The sequence below is a fragment of the Amphibalanus amphitrite genome, unplaced genomic scaffold (assembly GCF_019059575.1).
Source record: "Amphibalanus amphitrite isolate SeventyFive unplaced genomic scaffold, NRLGWU_Aamphi_draft 000822F_arrow, whole genome shotgun sequence".
Classification (NCBI taxonomy): domain Eukaryota; kingdom Metazoa; phylum Arthropoda; class Thecostraca; order Balanomorpha; family Balanidae; genus Amphibalanus; species Amphibalanus amphitrite.
This window is the reverse complement of record NW_024882316.1, coordinates 299,774-314,359: the sequence shown is the minus strand read 5'-3', so window position 1 is coordinate 314,359 and position 14,586 is coordinate 299,774. Positions and strand designations below refer to the sequence as shown.

Below are 14,586 nucleotides of genomic sequence, written 5' to 3'. Positions count from 1 at the left end.
GGCCCTCAGAGCCCAGTGCGAGGCACCCAAAGTTTAATCTTGAGCCCCCAGCGACCGGAGTGGGTTCATCAGAGGCTAGTGTGGGTCCCTCAGAGGAGCCCGATTCGGGGCCCTCAGAGGTCGGTGTAGGGCCCTCAAAGGCCAGTATTGGCCCTCAAAGGCCTGTATGGGGCCCTTAGAAGCCAGTTTAGGGCCCTCTGGGCTCTGAGACCAGTACAGGGCCTTCAAAGGTCAGTTTGGAACCATTAGAGGCCGACGTGGGCCCTCAGAGGCCAGTGTGATTTCTACAGGCCAACGTGAAGCCCTCAGAGGTCAGTATGGGGCCCTAAAAGACCGGACAGAGTGTCCTCAAAAGCCAGGATGGGCCCTCAGAGGCCAATGTTGGTCCTAAGAGACCGGCATCGGGCCTTCAGAAGCCAGTACGGGCCCTCAGAAGTGCCCAAGGTTTAGTCTTTGTCCGCCAGAGACAGAAATCGGACCATCCGAAGCCACGGTGTTGGGCCCTAGGAGGCCAGTTTGGGCCGTCAGAGACCAGTTTGGACCCTCAAAAGACCAGCGTGGGTCCGTACCGGCAGTGTGAGGCCCTCAGAGACCAGTACAGAGCCTTCAAAGGGCAGTTTGGAACCATCAGATGCCGACGTGGGCCCTAACATGCCGGTGTGGTATCTTACAGGCCAGCGTGGAGCCCTCAGATGTCAGTGTGGGGCCCTAAAAGACCAGCATGGGTCGGTGTTGGACCCCAGAGGTCAGCATAAGGCCCCCAGAGGCCGATGTGAACCCTAAGAGACCGGCATCGGGCCTTCAGAAGTCAGTACGGGCCCTCAGGGACACCCAAAGGCCAGTGTTGGGCCCTCAGAAAAAGAAATGTGGCCATTAGAGGCGTGGACCCCCAGAGACCAGTTTGGGAGCCCTCGAGACCAGTACAGGGCCCTCAAAGGCCAGTTTGAGGCCCTCAGAGGTCGATGCGGGCTCTTAGTGACCGGCACCGATAGGTCAGTCCTGAACCCCAGAGACAGAAATGAGGCCATCAAGAGATCAGTGTGGAGCCCTCAAAGGCCGGTTGGGGGACTCTTGATGCCGCTTTAGGGCCCTCAAGGGCCAGTGAAAGGCCCTGAGAGGTCGATGTGGGCCCTCATTGGTCGATGTGGGCCCTCATCGGTCAAGGTGGGCCCTTGAAGGCCACTGAAGCGCCCTCAGAAGTCAGGATACTCAAAGACCGGTATGGGGGCTGTTACATAATACCTGGCGTTGGTTTCTTGAGCCTCGTGGCAATCGGGTAAGAGCCAGGGCCCCTACGCCCATCGGGGCCCATCGGTTGTTTACCACGCGCACCGACGGGGGGGGCGGATATCCGCCCCCCTGAGGTTTTTCCCTAATAGCGGGAAAACCGCGGCGCGTAGCGCCGCGAAATTTGGTACGACTATTCTCTCATCAATTTTACACATGGTGTGCAAGTTTGAACTTCTTAACTTTTAAGGTCAGGTCACCAGGTCACTTTGAATGACCCAACCTCAAGTCACTTTTTTGCAACTTTGTCACCGTGCCAGAGCTACAGTAGATGTCGGAGGCCTTTGAAAGTTGCAGGATGTTATAAGGTCATTAGTAGCTACAATTTGTTCATCTCGGAATTTTGATATCGGTGACCTAAGGTCAGGTCAATTTCGCGACCTCCCCATTATAAGTCAATGGGGGAAAAATCAACTCCCTGTTTTTACCACTAAATGGGTCGGAATGGCCCCATATACCATGTATGACTTCATATACGATCAACCTTCACTACCTTGAGGTCAGTTTTGCTGTTGGGCAGCTGTAAGGTCATGTGACGTCATCAATGGTCACCAAAGTTTTTTTTTGCCAGTAACTCCGTACAGGAACAAGATACAGACGCGTGGATGGTCTCATTGTGTTCAGCTCGGCAAGACGCATCGAATGATATACATGATGACCTCGAGGTCACGTGACCTGAGGTCAACCTTCGACCTTGACCTTTCGAGGTCATCATATATATCATTCGATGCGGATTTACGAGAGGATCACGATGTTGCCCTTAGTTTGTTCCTATCTTGACTAATTCGAAAGTTATTCGAGAAAAACTCTCTCCATATCTAGCGTCGCCATTTTGACTTTTTTGACCCCTGTAACGTCATCTTTGACCTGACCTGAAAATGATCTTTGTAAAAATTGTAGACCTTGTCCGTGCGTATCCGATGCCGTTTACCGCTTGTCGCTATCTTGCTTCGTTCTCGAGATCTCAGGGGGGGGCGGTCATCCGCCCCCCCCCCCCGTCGGTACGAAGTTGGCGCAGCCCCCCGTCGGTGCGCGGGGGGAAAATTATATGATGGCCCCTGATTTGTCTTTGGGGGGCCATGGCCCTGATGCCCCCTGCGACCTCCACTGGGCACCACCCCCACCTCCGACTGAGCGGTGAGCGGCGCACCAGGAATCGAAATCCACGATTTTTTTAACTGGTCATTTTTGCATGTCCGACAGCTTTATACGGCCTTGTGACAGCTCAAGATCTTGAGAGGAGGGTAGTACCTACATTAGAGGGGGCGGCGATGGCATTTGCACTTGAGGCGGCAGCGCCTACACTTAGAGGGGGCGGCACCTACATTTTATGGGCAGCACCCTAACTTGAGGGGCGGCACCCACGCATGTGGGGGGGGGGGGGGCGGCATCTGAGGGAAAGGCACCTTCATTTCAAGGGGTGGCACCTACACTTAGGGGGTGGCACCTACATTTGAGGGGGCTGCACTGCAACTAGGCCTTAGGGGGCGGCAACTACACCCTAGGGGGTGCCATCTACATTCGAAGGGACGGCACCTACATTTTATGGGATGACCGATGACACCTATGCATAAGTGGCCGGGGCCAACATTTGAGGGGGCGGCGCGGCACCTTCATTCGAGGGGGCGGCACTAACATTTGAGGGGGCGGCACCTAGGTACATTCGAGAAGGGCTGGCATCTACATTCGAGGGGGCGGCCTAACATTTGAGGGGGCGGCACCTACATTCGAGGAGGGCCGGCATCTACATTCGAGGGGGCGGCACTTACATTTGAGGGGGCGGCACCTACATTCGAGGGGCGGCATTTAGGTACATTTGAGGGGGCGGCACCAACATTCGAGGAGGGCCGGCATCTACATTCGAGGGGCGGCACTAACATTTGAGGGGGCGGCACGTGCATTCGAGGAGGGCCGGCACCTACATTCGAGGGGGCGGCACTAACATTTGAGGGGGCGGCACCTACATTCGAGGAGACAGCGCCTACATTCGAGGGGCGACATTTACATTTGAGGGGGCGGCACCTACATTCGCGGGGGCGGCACTTACATTCGAGGAGGGCCGGCATCTACATTCGAGGGGGGCCGGCATCTACATTCGAGGGAGGGGGCGGCACTTACATTTGAGGGGGCGGCACTTACATTCGAGGGGGCGGCACCTACATTCGGGGGGCGGCATTTAGGTACATTTGAGGGGCGGCACCATCATTCGAGGGGGTGGCACCTACATTCGAGGGGGCGGCACCTACATTCGAGGGGGCGGCACTTACATTTGAGGGGGCGGCACCTACATTCGAGGGGCGGCACCTACATTCGAGGGAGCGGCACCTACATTTGAGGTCTGAGGAGGCGGCAACTACACTAGATAGTTGAGGGGTGACTATTGCCTACATGATGGGTAGGGCTCTTTTGAAAGATGGTGCCAAGTCAACGGGTGGCATATAGTTTTGGGATGGCTCAGGGTTATGGGGGCGGCACCATTCGAGTCGCCCGCCGATTTATTTCAGTTGTAAAGTTGGGGTTGCACAAACCGATGTTGGGGTTGCACAATTCAAAGTTGGGGTTGCACGTGCAACCCCAACTTTATATAAAAATCCACCCCTGGACGTAAGACTGGGCCTTTTCGATCCCACTCCCACTTCCAAACGTCAACCGTTAGCCGCCCATCACGACCACCCACCACGGACCGACCTGCTGGTTGAACCGTCCCACGCTGGTGGCGTTTTTCATCCTGGCGCGTCCATCCTCTGCCCTGTACTCGGCGGGCACCGCCTCCTGCAGTCGGAGATCACCGAGGTCCCTCACGGTGTGACCCAGCGCGGTGAGGTCCTGCAGCACGCCCGTCTGACGTACCGCGCCCGGGCCCAGACTGGCGCCGCTGCGGGTCTGTCGGGGGTAAGGAGAGCGGTCAGAGGTGTCTGTGGTAGGGGATAGACGGTGGACGGTGCTGTAGTGTTTATAGTGGTTAGTTGGCATTAGTTATCATATGCCATTTCACGGGATTTATGTGGAAGTTTGGGTAAGGATATTAGACGGTACGATGCAATGCTACGTGTGCGTTTATGCATAACCGACGTGTTGCCAAAGGCGTCATGAAACACGATCAATAAATAGATCGCCCGCTACCGTCCGCCGTCTTCACTCGGACGTTTACCGTTCACCCAACCGTTTACCGTGACCCGCCGTTCAAAGTCGCCCTTGCCGGTCAGAGCTCCGGTAAACCAGCTCTGATAACTCCTCAGTGAATGGCTGTGTGAGTGTGTGAGGGCCGCCATCAGCCGTGGAGTACCGCCGCCGCCGCCGCCGCCGTCAGCACACCGTGTTATGTTCAGCTATTGGAGGAGAGCGCTCTGGGTACTGCCAAGGTGAAGGACATACGCGCGCCGAGTCGATACAAGGCCGTCCGAGCGCCGACGCGGTGCGGGTATTGGTATGCGGTGCGGGACTTGCTCCGACGTATGACCGTCTTACGGGCCGCACGCTGACGCTGCTGTCAATGCAGGGGTGAATCGTCTCCTTGAACGGCATTCTAATTGCAAACCGTCTTATATGGTCCGTAAGATGAGCAATTAATAAATTGTATACCTCATAAACGGGCTTAATGCAATAAACACATTTGTTTACGTTACGCGGAATATCAGTCGACCCGTCTCGTCTTGACCCTGTGGGTCGCAAGTTGTGGCCCGGTTGTAACTCTGTGTTGTTACCGTAACCCGCACTGTCACCTGGCACAAACAGACAGTCACAGAGGTGCTGGTGCTCTGACGTCACGGCCAAGCCCCCAGCCGGGAAGGGGAGGGGGTGTGGACCGGGACCGGTTTGGGAGGCTCGCCGGCCCATGCAGGGTGCGCTGAATACTAACGATAGGCGGTCTCAGGGGACGTGTGGCCTCTGTCGCCGTACAGAGGTGTCGGACGAGAGCTGCAGCCGAATTTAGGTGCCTAAACGTTAGCTTTTACACGAGTTTACGCATCAAACATTCACTCGTTGCAACCGTTCATTCGGGTTCACTTAGTTCCGATTATTTCATTTGTTGACTATTTTGATTTGTAACGTTTAAGACTATACCAACGACGGCTTTATTTACCTGCTTTCCGACTATTCGTCAGGATAACTCAACTTTAGACGTATAAATTTCACCTTCAATGGAATAACGGATTAAACGGAACTGTCCAAGCAAGTGACGTGGCTATGACCAAATAATCACATCAGCTATTCCAGTTTATACCAGCGCCAGCCACACATCTCGTGTCCGGTTCTCACCAGTTTAGCGCTCCAATTCAGGCGTTTTTATTCGGAGTTGTGTGTGTCGCAACTCGCAACTATCTGTAAGAATCTTGGTCGCAACCTTCCCGTCCTACGTAACTGAGTGCCAGTGTCCCTTCAGAGCTCCAGTAAACGGGACGGGCCGGGGAGCTACGAGCTCTGCACGGCTCTGCCGGCCCCGAGACGGTGCGGACGACCGACGACGTCCATTCAGCGAGGCACGTGATCTTGACCGAGAGGGGACGGCGAGCCGGGGCCGGCAGAGACGGTGAGAAGGGGGCGTGTGGTCAGAATTCTGGAAGTTTGTTGCGAAAGCAGGAATGACAAGAGTGCATGAGAAGGCTTTGAGGCCGGACTGGATGTCGGCGGTTGATTCACATCATTCAGATGGAAGGTCTGAAAATGTTGGCGAGTGGAACGGTACGCCGGCAATGAGCTCGGTCAAGTGAGTATTGTATTCGGTGGCTTTATGAACGGACAACGGCCTGATCGATCGATCGATCAGTCATCGGTTATCTGGTTCCGTTCCGAAAGTTTTATTTCTGCTCACAGTTTTGTTTGTTTTGCTGGGAGCAATCAGCAAGCTCTTTCGGCCTGAACGGCATTGCAGAGCTATTGGATGAGAGGATAGGGCGTAGCCATTGGGCTGTGCAGGCCATCGAGATTGAGCCGCAGCGGCGAGACCGTCCTGGTGGGACCGGATTGCCCCGATGGGACAGTGCACTGGCGCCTCCTAAACGGTCGTAAAGGATTTTAACGGGTCCTGGTGCGGACCCAACCTCAACCACCGGTTGTTTGGGTGGGGTTGACCGCCAGCCCAGAAAGGGAGCGTGAGGGGGATACGCCGGATGGGTTTGTCCTGAGCATGGTGAGGACGGATGTGTGACCCTGACCGACCCAACACCTCGTTTTAATCTGTATGTTATCCCGCTACGAACTGACCCGAGCGCCCCGCACTGGTTTGTCCGGTATAATCCTGTTCAAACCCGATCTAGCGCGCCACACTGACCTGACCCTTATCGAAGGCGGCGCCGAGCACTCCAATGGACACAGAGCGAGCATTTGGCGGCGGCTGGGAGCGGCCCAGCCTGCCGGCCACACGAGAGCACGAGAGCAGCATGACTACCGTACCTGATGGCCCGGCCGGCGGCGGCAGGCGCCGTCTCCGTCCGGCTCCGTCCGGCCCCGCCGCCAGGCCTGATGGGACGCCAGATACAGCGAGAGGGGGCGGCGCGCGCGGCAGGGGCGGCAGGGCATATGGGGATGTGGGGGCAGCAGGGCACATGGGGATGTGGGGGAGACGAGCCGTTACTGCTTATATCATCGTTAATTGTTTTACCCCGCGATCGCAGTCTCCCGGATGACGAAGATCGGACAATAGCGTTCGATAACCGTGACCCAGCCCCCGCCGACCGCAAACGGGATTGGCCGAACGGAGTAGGATCTTCGTCTTCCGGGAGACTGCGAACGCGAGGCTAGCCATTTGTCGGCATTTTTTAACGAAAATGTATTGGCTAGCAATTTAACTGTAACACTTTTATCAAATTTGTTTTTATTTCATGAGAATTCTCAAATTCTCTTTTGTTTTTAAACGTAACGAAAACATTGTTTCCCGTATATCTGTTGTTTTCAATTAGCAGCTACAACCTACCATTTTATGCCTTAGCTGCGCAATAGATGAAATACCAGGCTGCTGTTCGAAGAGTATTAAATGCTTTCGAGACTAACCTTTAGTTACCATGGTAATTTCATATGAAGAATGTAAAAGAATACGAAAGACAGCATATGTCCAATTTTTCTGACTTTTTTCCATTTTTCAACTCATTTTCACTATTTCTTTCTTCCCTGAACGTTTTTTGAAACCTTTTGACAATAATTTCCCAGCATGACGTCATTGGCCTTTAACTATGAGCAGACGCGTGTTCTGTGATTGAACAGTGAACACATTTGTTTTGTTTGATATCAATGTTGAACATCAATCAACACCAAAGCTGAAGCGTAGATGCTTTTCCTGCAAATATTTAACAATAGTTTATTGAATTAAGATAATTAACATTCATGTTACGACTTCCAAGCCATATTTGAGTCATGGAGCTCATTTATCACTATCACATTTGCATTTGAGCCCAAAAATTGAACGTTTTCCTGATTGCGTTCAGACATCGTTTCAGTTTGCACTTTCCATAAATACATAAACATTAATGTAGAAGTTTTCACAATGTATAAAGCAGTATTCTGACATCTCCATTTATGTTTCCATCCCAATCTCTGATGACTCATGCATTCACTGTAACCTCTAAGGTTCAAAGACACCTAGGTTAGATTTTAAATTTGTTGTATACTGATACCTACCTACTGCAATGTGTTCACAATTTTTTTTCATTTCCTCATGTGCCCATGTATTAGCAAAAAAGTAATAAACTGGTGTAATGTAATGTAACAATTTCTCCACTGCAGGTCATCTGAGGCCTCTACTTACCACCGAACTGTGACAATGCGTTGGTGGCTCTCTCTGGGCTGCCTGTGGAGCTGCTTCCTGCTTCTACTGGCTCTGATAAACTATCACTTCTACCAGTCATGTGACAGCCCTCAGACCACCCAACTCTGGTCCACACCAGCCAACAGCCACACCCAGGCTCGGGACAACCTCTCCGACTACTGGACATCTCGCAGCAAACTCTTAACTGCCGACCAGCTCCTGGAGACAGGTGGCACAGTGGTGCTCCATGGTGCTGAACAGCAAGTCAATGACCTTCTGACTGTGTTCAAAAGGGAGGAGTACAAGGAGACTCCATTTGAGGCTGGCAGGCACTTTATGAATGCACGGGAGGATATAGAAAAGTCAAATGTCTTTGAGCTCATCCGCATGATGCCTAAAGGTGAGCAATAGGGCAGGCTGTGCTGGAATCTGTCACGTTCAATTACTGAGGTCGAAAGTCGTGTCGATAAGGTTTTCTTGCTAGATCTTGAACTAAAATAAGCCAGTCCCGTAGCTCAGTTGGTAGAGCGTTGGACTCTGCGTGGTGAGACTTGGGAGCACGCGTTCCCGGTTACAACAGTCCGGGTTCGAAGCGCGACGGGCGCTTGACATTTATGGGCCTCCTGACAGGTATGGTTGCGGTTGGTGGCAGGCCGTAGCCAGGTGAAGTCAGCGAGGGGACCGGCCGTGCGTGGCTATGTGCGCACGTTAAACTTTGGACTCTAAATTCTGCCATATAACTGGAATTGCGCGATCGGAGGGTAGAGGGCAGGATCACCGCAACAAGCTTCGCTTAGCGGTGGCTCTGTCCTTGTGAATCCTTCCTATCAAAGGGTTCGGACTAAATTTATATAAAAATGTCGCCTAACTGTAAATTTTCCGTAGATATAACATTCACTTCTTGAACCCATTTTGATGTTTTTTCATGCACACTGTTTAGTGTTTACCTTTACTGCGATAGTTTTCCGGATTTGAGCTGTTGCTGTGTCCTGCTTATGTTTTTCGCGTACCTTTTACGAATCAACGCCATTAATGTGATCTGTTTACGCTTTCCGCGTACCTACGTTTTCCGAATTTGAGCTAGCAATGTGATTATACATTATAATACACATTAACCATTTCTTCCGTTTCTAGGCAGCATGCTGCACATTCACGACATCTCGATGTTGTCTGTAGAGAAGCTGGTGTCCAACATCACCTACATGGACCACCTTTACCTCTGCAACTCCACTCAGGTCAGTAATAAGGGCAAACAACACCTACACACGGTCCTGTCAAATCAGATGACAGGCTGCCAGAACAGAGATGCAAGATCTGACAGCTCGTATCGCACTATCTCTTTACAGTCGTCGGGTGAGCCGGACGTACGGCTGCAGTTTTTCGCCGCCCCGGACACGACCTGTGATTGGCTGCTGCTGAGTGACGTCAGAGCGTCCCTCGGAGCCGGTCCGGTGGACCAGTGGCTGATTGGACAGCTATCCATGATCGTGGAGCAACCCGATGGTACGGCACAGAAAAAGAGTTGTGGGCATGAGGGGTGGGATGTGATTATGGATACGCCAGTCAGTTTTTCGACGGGGAGGTAAAAGTGTGTCGAGAAATGTACCTAAGTGACAGAAGGGGATGACTGTTTCTCATATTGGCGCAGAAGCAGTGAATGCCTATTTAATTATGTGCCGCTAGCATTCGGTGTTTTCAGTAACCGTTGATCGGATCGATGAATTATGGTGCCACCGCTATACGTATCTGCTGCGCTTGTTAAGTTTCCGTTGGCGTCAACGCTAACGTGTTCTGCCCTTTTCTCATCTGCCCTCTCCGCTGTCCTATTGACGCCATCTATCCGTCTAGGCTCTAACACTCGCTGTCCCCATCACTGCGTCTTCAGACGTGTACGAGGACCTGCACAGCTCGTGGGCGGCCTTTGACGGCGTCATCAGCCGGGTGCGGGGCATGATTCACTACGAGCACGCCTGGCGACGGGTGATCAGTCTGGCACTGCAGGAGATGGCGGACGATAACATCCAGTACGCGGAGATTCGCTCATCCCTGCCTCAGGTGGGTATCGAATACCGATACACAAGTGTGAGATAATCGTAACTTGTACCTATATTTGAGCATAGATTGACGACCATGATGAACCACGCATGTTGAATCATTTGAATCATGCTGGATAGTTTGCGTTCGCTGATATTGGTGTCTGTTGAGTTTGTGAAGTATCGTTAAAGTATCGATACTGCATCGATGTGACGATTTATAGTATCAAAACTGGGATGACTTGCCCCTCCCTGCTCCATTGCTCATGTCCCATCTTTCTGAGACCTACCTCGCCCCGTTACAGCTGAGTGACCTGTCGGGTAACCTGTACCCGGCCTCCCACACCATCGACATTTACCGGGCGGCGCTTCTCGAAGCGGCCAGTAGTGACCAGGGTAACCGGTTCTGGGGAGGACGGGTCATCCTGGCCATGAGCAGACACGTCTCACCCGAACAGGTTGGTGATTAGGTGATTACGTTTCCGTGATAACGTTTTTTCTAATTGCCTTTGCCTTTGTGGAGAATGTTTCGTTTCGTTTACATTGGTTTCGTGGACACGATAAGCTACCGCACTTTTTTCTCGTTGGTTCTTGCTGCCGTCTATTTTATTTACCTTATCGAATTATTTTCCAGTTGATCGGTTCAGCTGTTAACCAGTGCTGAGTGCCCAGCTGCATGAGCTGGGAAAAAAATAGAACGTTTAGCTAAATGATTTAGGACACGATGCCTTGCCCTTCATTTTTCGACCGCTACACGTTCTGGCGACCTCCCACCTAAGCTCTGTTTCCCCCCCTCGTCCACCAGGTGTCAGCGGACGTGGACCGTGTGCTGCAGCTGCACGCCGACCAGCCCGACCTGGTGGCCGGGTTCGACCTGGTGGCAGAGGAGGACTGCGGCGCTCCGCTGAAGGAGTTTGTACCACAGCTACTGCGGCTGGCGGAGAACGGAGTGCAGACTTTCTACCACGCCGGAGAGACATGTGAGAACGGGGCTTCAAGGATGGAGACCGGGATGGGAAGGAAATGGTACCGGGAGCAAAATTGAAGAAAACGTTTCCGAGAGTTTTGATGTGCCTACGACAGGCTCTCACACATTTCTTGGGTACCTTTTGTCATTTGTGTTATCCGAACCATCTCAATCAAGCTAACTTTGACTTCTGCCTCCCTCCACTCAAACTGGCTGTAGGGATGAGGACTCTTCGTCCGCCACTATCTCGCCTTCTAACCGAGTCTGCCTCCTCCTCTCCCACCCAGATTGGCTGGGCACGAAGCTTCACTTCCCATCTGATCGAGTATTTTCCCCTCAATCCTTAGATTGGCTGGGCACTGACGTGGACGAGAACCTGTACGACGCGATCCTGCTGAACGCCTCCCGCGTCGGCCACGGGTACGGCATCGTCAAACACCCGCTGCTGATGAGGGAGGCGGCGCGGAGAGGCGTGGCCATGGAGGTGTGCCCCATCTCCAACCAGGTACAGATCCGTGTGAGGGGTGCCCCATCTCCAACCAGGTACGGCCAGTGGCGACGTGGGTAGGTTAGTACATGTTCCCATTTTACTTTTGTATCAAGCCAGTGATAGCTCTGTTAATATTGCCATCGCTCGTTATCGGTTACTCTCCTCAGATGTGTGTAAGGTACGATGTCGTGGCCGGAGGATTTCGCCCTTTTTCTCCTTCATACCTGCATCTTTCACCTTTGCTTACCATCCGCTCTCCTTTACTCACTATCTGGTCATTATTTCTTATCACCTCTGCGCCTTCCCTTGGTTCATCTCAGGTACTAGATTTGAGAGTAACCTCCTCTCCCTGTTTCAGGTTCTGGGTCTGGTCAGTGACCTCCGTAACCACCCGGCGGCTGTACTCCTCGCCTCCGGCCTCCCTGTGGTGGTATCGGCCGACGACCCGGGCGCCTGGGGTGCCGCCGGGCTCTCCTACGACTTCTACCTGACGCTGATGGCGCTGGCCGGCCGGCGCGCCGACCTGAGCACGCTCAAAGAGCTGGCCATCAACTCCATCAGGTGAGAATAGCGCCGGAGAAGGGTTAGAAAGGGGGAGAGAGATGATGAGTGAGAGTGGGCTGGTGGTGGGCTGGACAGATTCTCAGGGCAGATGGTGCGTGTGTCTGGCTTTATTCCCTCCGTCTCCTGTTTCCACCGGTATCGTTGTTAGTTCTTCGAACCGTCCTGAGCTGTTTTCCATGTCGTCTCAGCCGTTCCGTAGAAAGTTCGTTTCGATGTTTCGCAGTAGGCCTTTCGTCTTCGGTGTGACTCAGTAAGAACTCTTATTTCCCTCTTTTCAGGTATTCGTCACTGCCAGACGCTGAGAAACAGCAGTTGGGAATGGAGTGGAACAAACGCTGGGACGAGTTCATTAACCAGGTGGTCGACAAGTATCAGCTCAAGACGTAAGGCTGGTTGGCGCTGCACGATGCACTAGCTGCTGGTAAATGACACAGTATCAGTTGTTTGACACAGTAACAACGGGCTGTACTTGGCACATCAGTATGTAATTAACATTTGACAGTCCTAGCTGATATTTGACACAGTACCAGGGTGTATCTGGTATCTGATTGACACAGAAGACGCACTTGCCAAATGACAGGGTAGGCAATCAAATACCGGGGAAGGGACACACAGGGCGGGTTTATAGTCACGAATGGTTGTGTGATGTGAAGTGATGATGACGATATGCAATAGCAGTTAGAGTTAGGGAGACTGACGAGTGACCGAAAGGTGCAGATTTACTTACGCTTTTAGTTTACCTCCACTGTTCGTTCCATTGAATAGGTAGAACGAACCATTGGACCGTTTGTTTGATTTTTCGCTACTTATTAAAGCTCCCTACTTATTTCTTCGTTATGTGCTGACATGTTAGTATACAGTGTTTTGATGACGAAATTGGTTTATTGTTTTATTTTGAACCGACTCTTGGGTTGTAATTGAGTAATGACTATGCCGCGGCTGTACGAGGGGGTACCCAAAAGAAACGGGAATTGTTTCATATCTGTTCATTCACTGATCCCTACACATCGTCACTCATGTCATTCTTAAAGTACTCTCCCTGCGAGACAATGCACCTATGCAGACGCGTTTTCCAGCTCTCAAAGCAGCTCTGGAACTCTTGCAAGGTGATGCCTTGCAGAGCCATCGTCGTTTTTGCTTTTACCTTATCAAAGTCGTCGAAATGGTTTCCCTTGAGGTCTTTTTCATTCTGGGGACCAGGAAAAGGTCACAGGGTGCCAAATCCGGTGAATAGGGAGGGTGGATCCGTGGGTTCATGCATTTTTTGTCCAAAATTGTCTGACACTCAAGGCGGTGTGCGCTGGCACACTGTCGCGATGAAATCGCCACTCCCCGCTTCGCCACCTGTCGGGGAGTTTTCGTCTCACCGTGTTTCACACACGCCGCAGAACGTCCAAGTAAAACGTCTTATTGGCAGTTTGACCAGTGAGGAACAATTTCCTTTTGCACACTTCCCATTGCATCGAAAAAACAAATCAGCATTGTCTTGACATTTGACTTCACTTGACAAGCTTTTTTGGGGCGCTTTTGGGATAACATTTGACCACTTTTGAAGTGCGAAAATCATTCATAAACCCGCGTCTTGCTCACGGCAGCATATTTGTATGCTACTTGAAGCATTGGAACCGTTTCAGTCGCGGACTTCCCCAGCAGGAAACAAAATTTCACAGATGCGCGTTGTTGCTCAGTTCCGCTATGCATAAAAAACGACGGATCGGGCGGGAGTGCTTCAATAAATACGTGCGCCACGCGGCCGCGCTTCTTTATTTCGTCACCTCACGGTGCAGGCTAAGTCCCAGGGGCCAGACTGGTTTGCCCCTAGCAGGGCAATGCCGAGCTACAACTGGCTTGGCCTACAGAGAACGATTCCCGTTACTTTTGGGTACCCCCTCGTATTAGCAATCAGTAGCAATTATAGAACAGTGATGACGTGAATTAAATGCCAGGTGATGCCTTATCACTGTGACTTGATTGTGTTCCATTGTTGTGACTTGGTCAGTAACAAGGGCTAGTGACGCTGAACGATGTTTCCAATGTTCCTCGATTTACTTGCCGATCTTTTGGTTTGTTTGACTTAATTTAACTGAATAATCTGAGTCATGTTTCGATAAAAGCTGTGATGCGTGTGTGTGATATTATGAATGTCTTGTTTTGCTTAGTCATTGATGTGAATCTAAAAGTTCTTCCATGGTAACAGGACAATGAGATGTGAATGAGTTTGACTTATTGTGTATTGATATTACACGAGGCCAGTTACTATGTGTATATGCGCTTTGTTGCTAATGTATTATTTTATTTACGTTCGTCTAACTATGCCTAAGGTGGTTGCAACATTGATTTAAAAAATTGTTTAATTTCTATATTTTTGCGTATAGATCGTTAAGGTACAGACTGCTTATTGCCATGCTTTTTCAGTCAGTATTTCGCCATGCTTAAACATAATACGTTATTGATAACGACTTAGGCATGTTCCTAATTGATGAATAAATATGCAAGCGATGTA

General features: G+C 51.5%; 2 protein-coding genes across 3 annotated transcripts in view; one reads left to right on the top strand and one right to left on the bottom strand.

The window, feature by feature from the left end:
- Positions 1-6,761, bottom strand: part of LOC122366658 (arginase-1-like) — an 11,021-nt gene extending 4,260 nt beyond the window's left edge. The window contains exons 1-2 of the mRNA XM_043339145.1: positions 6,560-6,761; positions 3,976-4,170 (exon numbers count right to left, since the gene is read on the bottom strand). Coding sequence (XP_043195080.1) covers positions 3,976-4,170; positions 6,560-6,670 — 306 coding nt within the window. The 5' untranslated portion in view covers positions 6,671-6,761. The remainder of the gene's footprint in view (positions 1-3,975; positions 4,171-6,559) is intronic.
- Positions 5,682-14,586, top strand: LOC122366657 (adenosine deaminase 2-like). 2 transcript variants are annotated; one of them, XM_043339143.1, is made up of 10 exons: positions 5,682-5,818; positions 8,008-8,429; positions 9,164-9,264; positions 9,376-9,532; positions 9,915-10,084; positions 10,368-10,520; positions 10,868-11,042; positions 11,377-11,534; positions 11,878-12,080; positions 12,362-14,586. In XM_043339143.1, exons 2-10 carry the CDS (start codon positions 8,045-8,047, stop codon positions 12,468-12,470), a joined length of 1,611 nt encoding a protein of 536 aa, XP_043195078.1. In that variant the 5' UTR covers positions 5,682-5,818; positions 8,008-8,044; the 3' UTR covers positions 12,471-14,586. The 2 variants fall into 2 exon arrangements, with proteins under 2 accessions (XP_043195078.1, XP_043195079.1); XM_043339144.1 differs by lacking the exon at positions 5,682-5,818 and adding an exon at positions 7,505-7,548.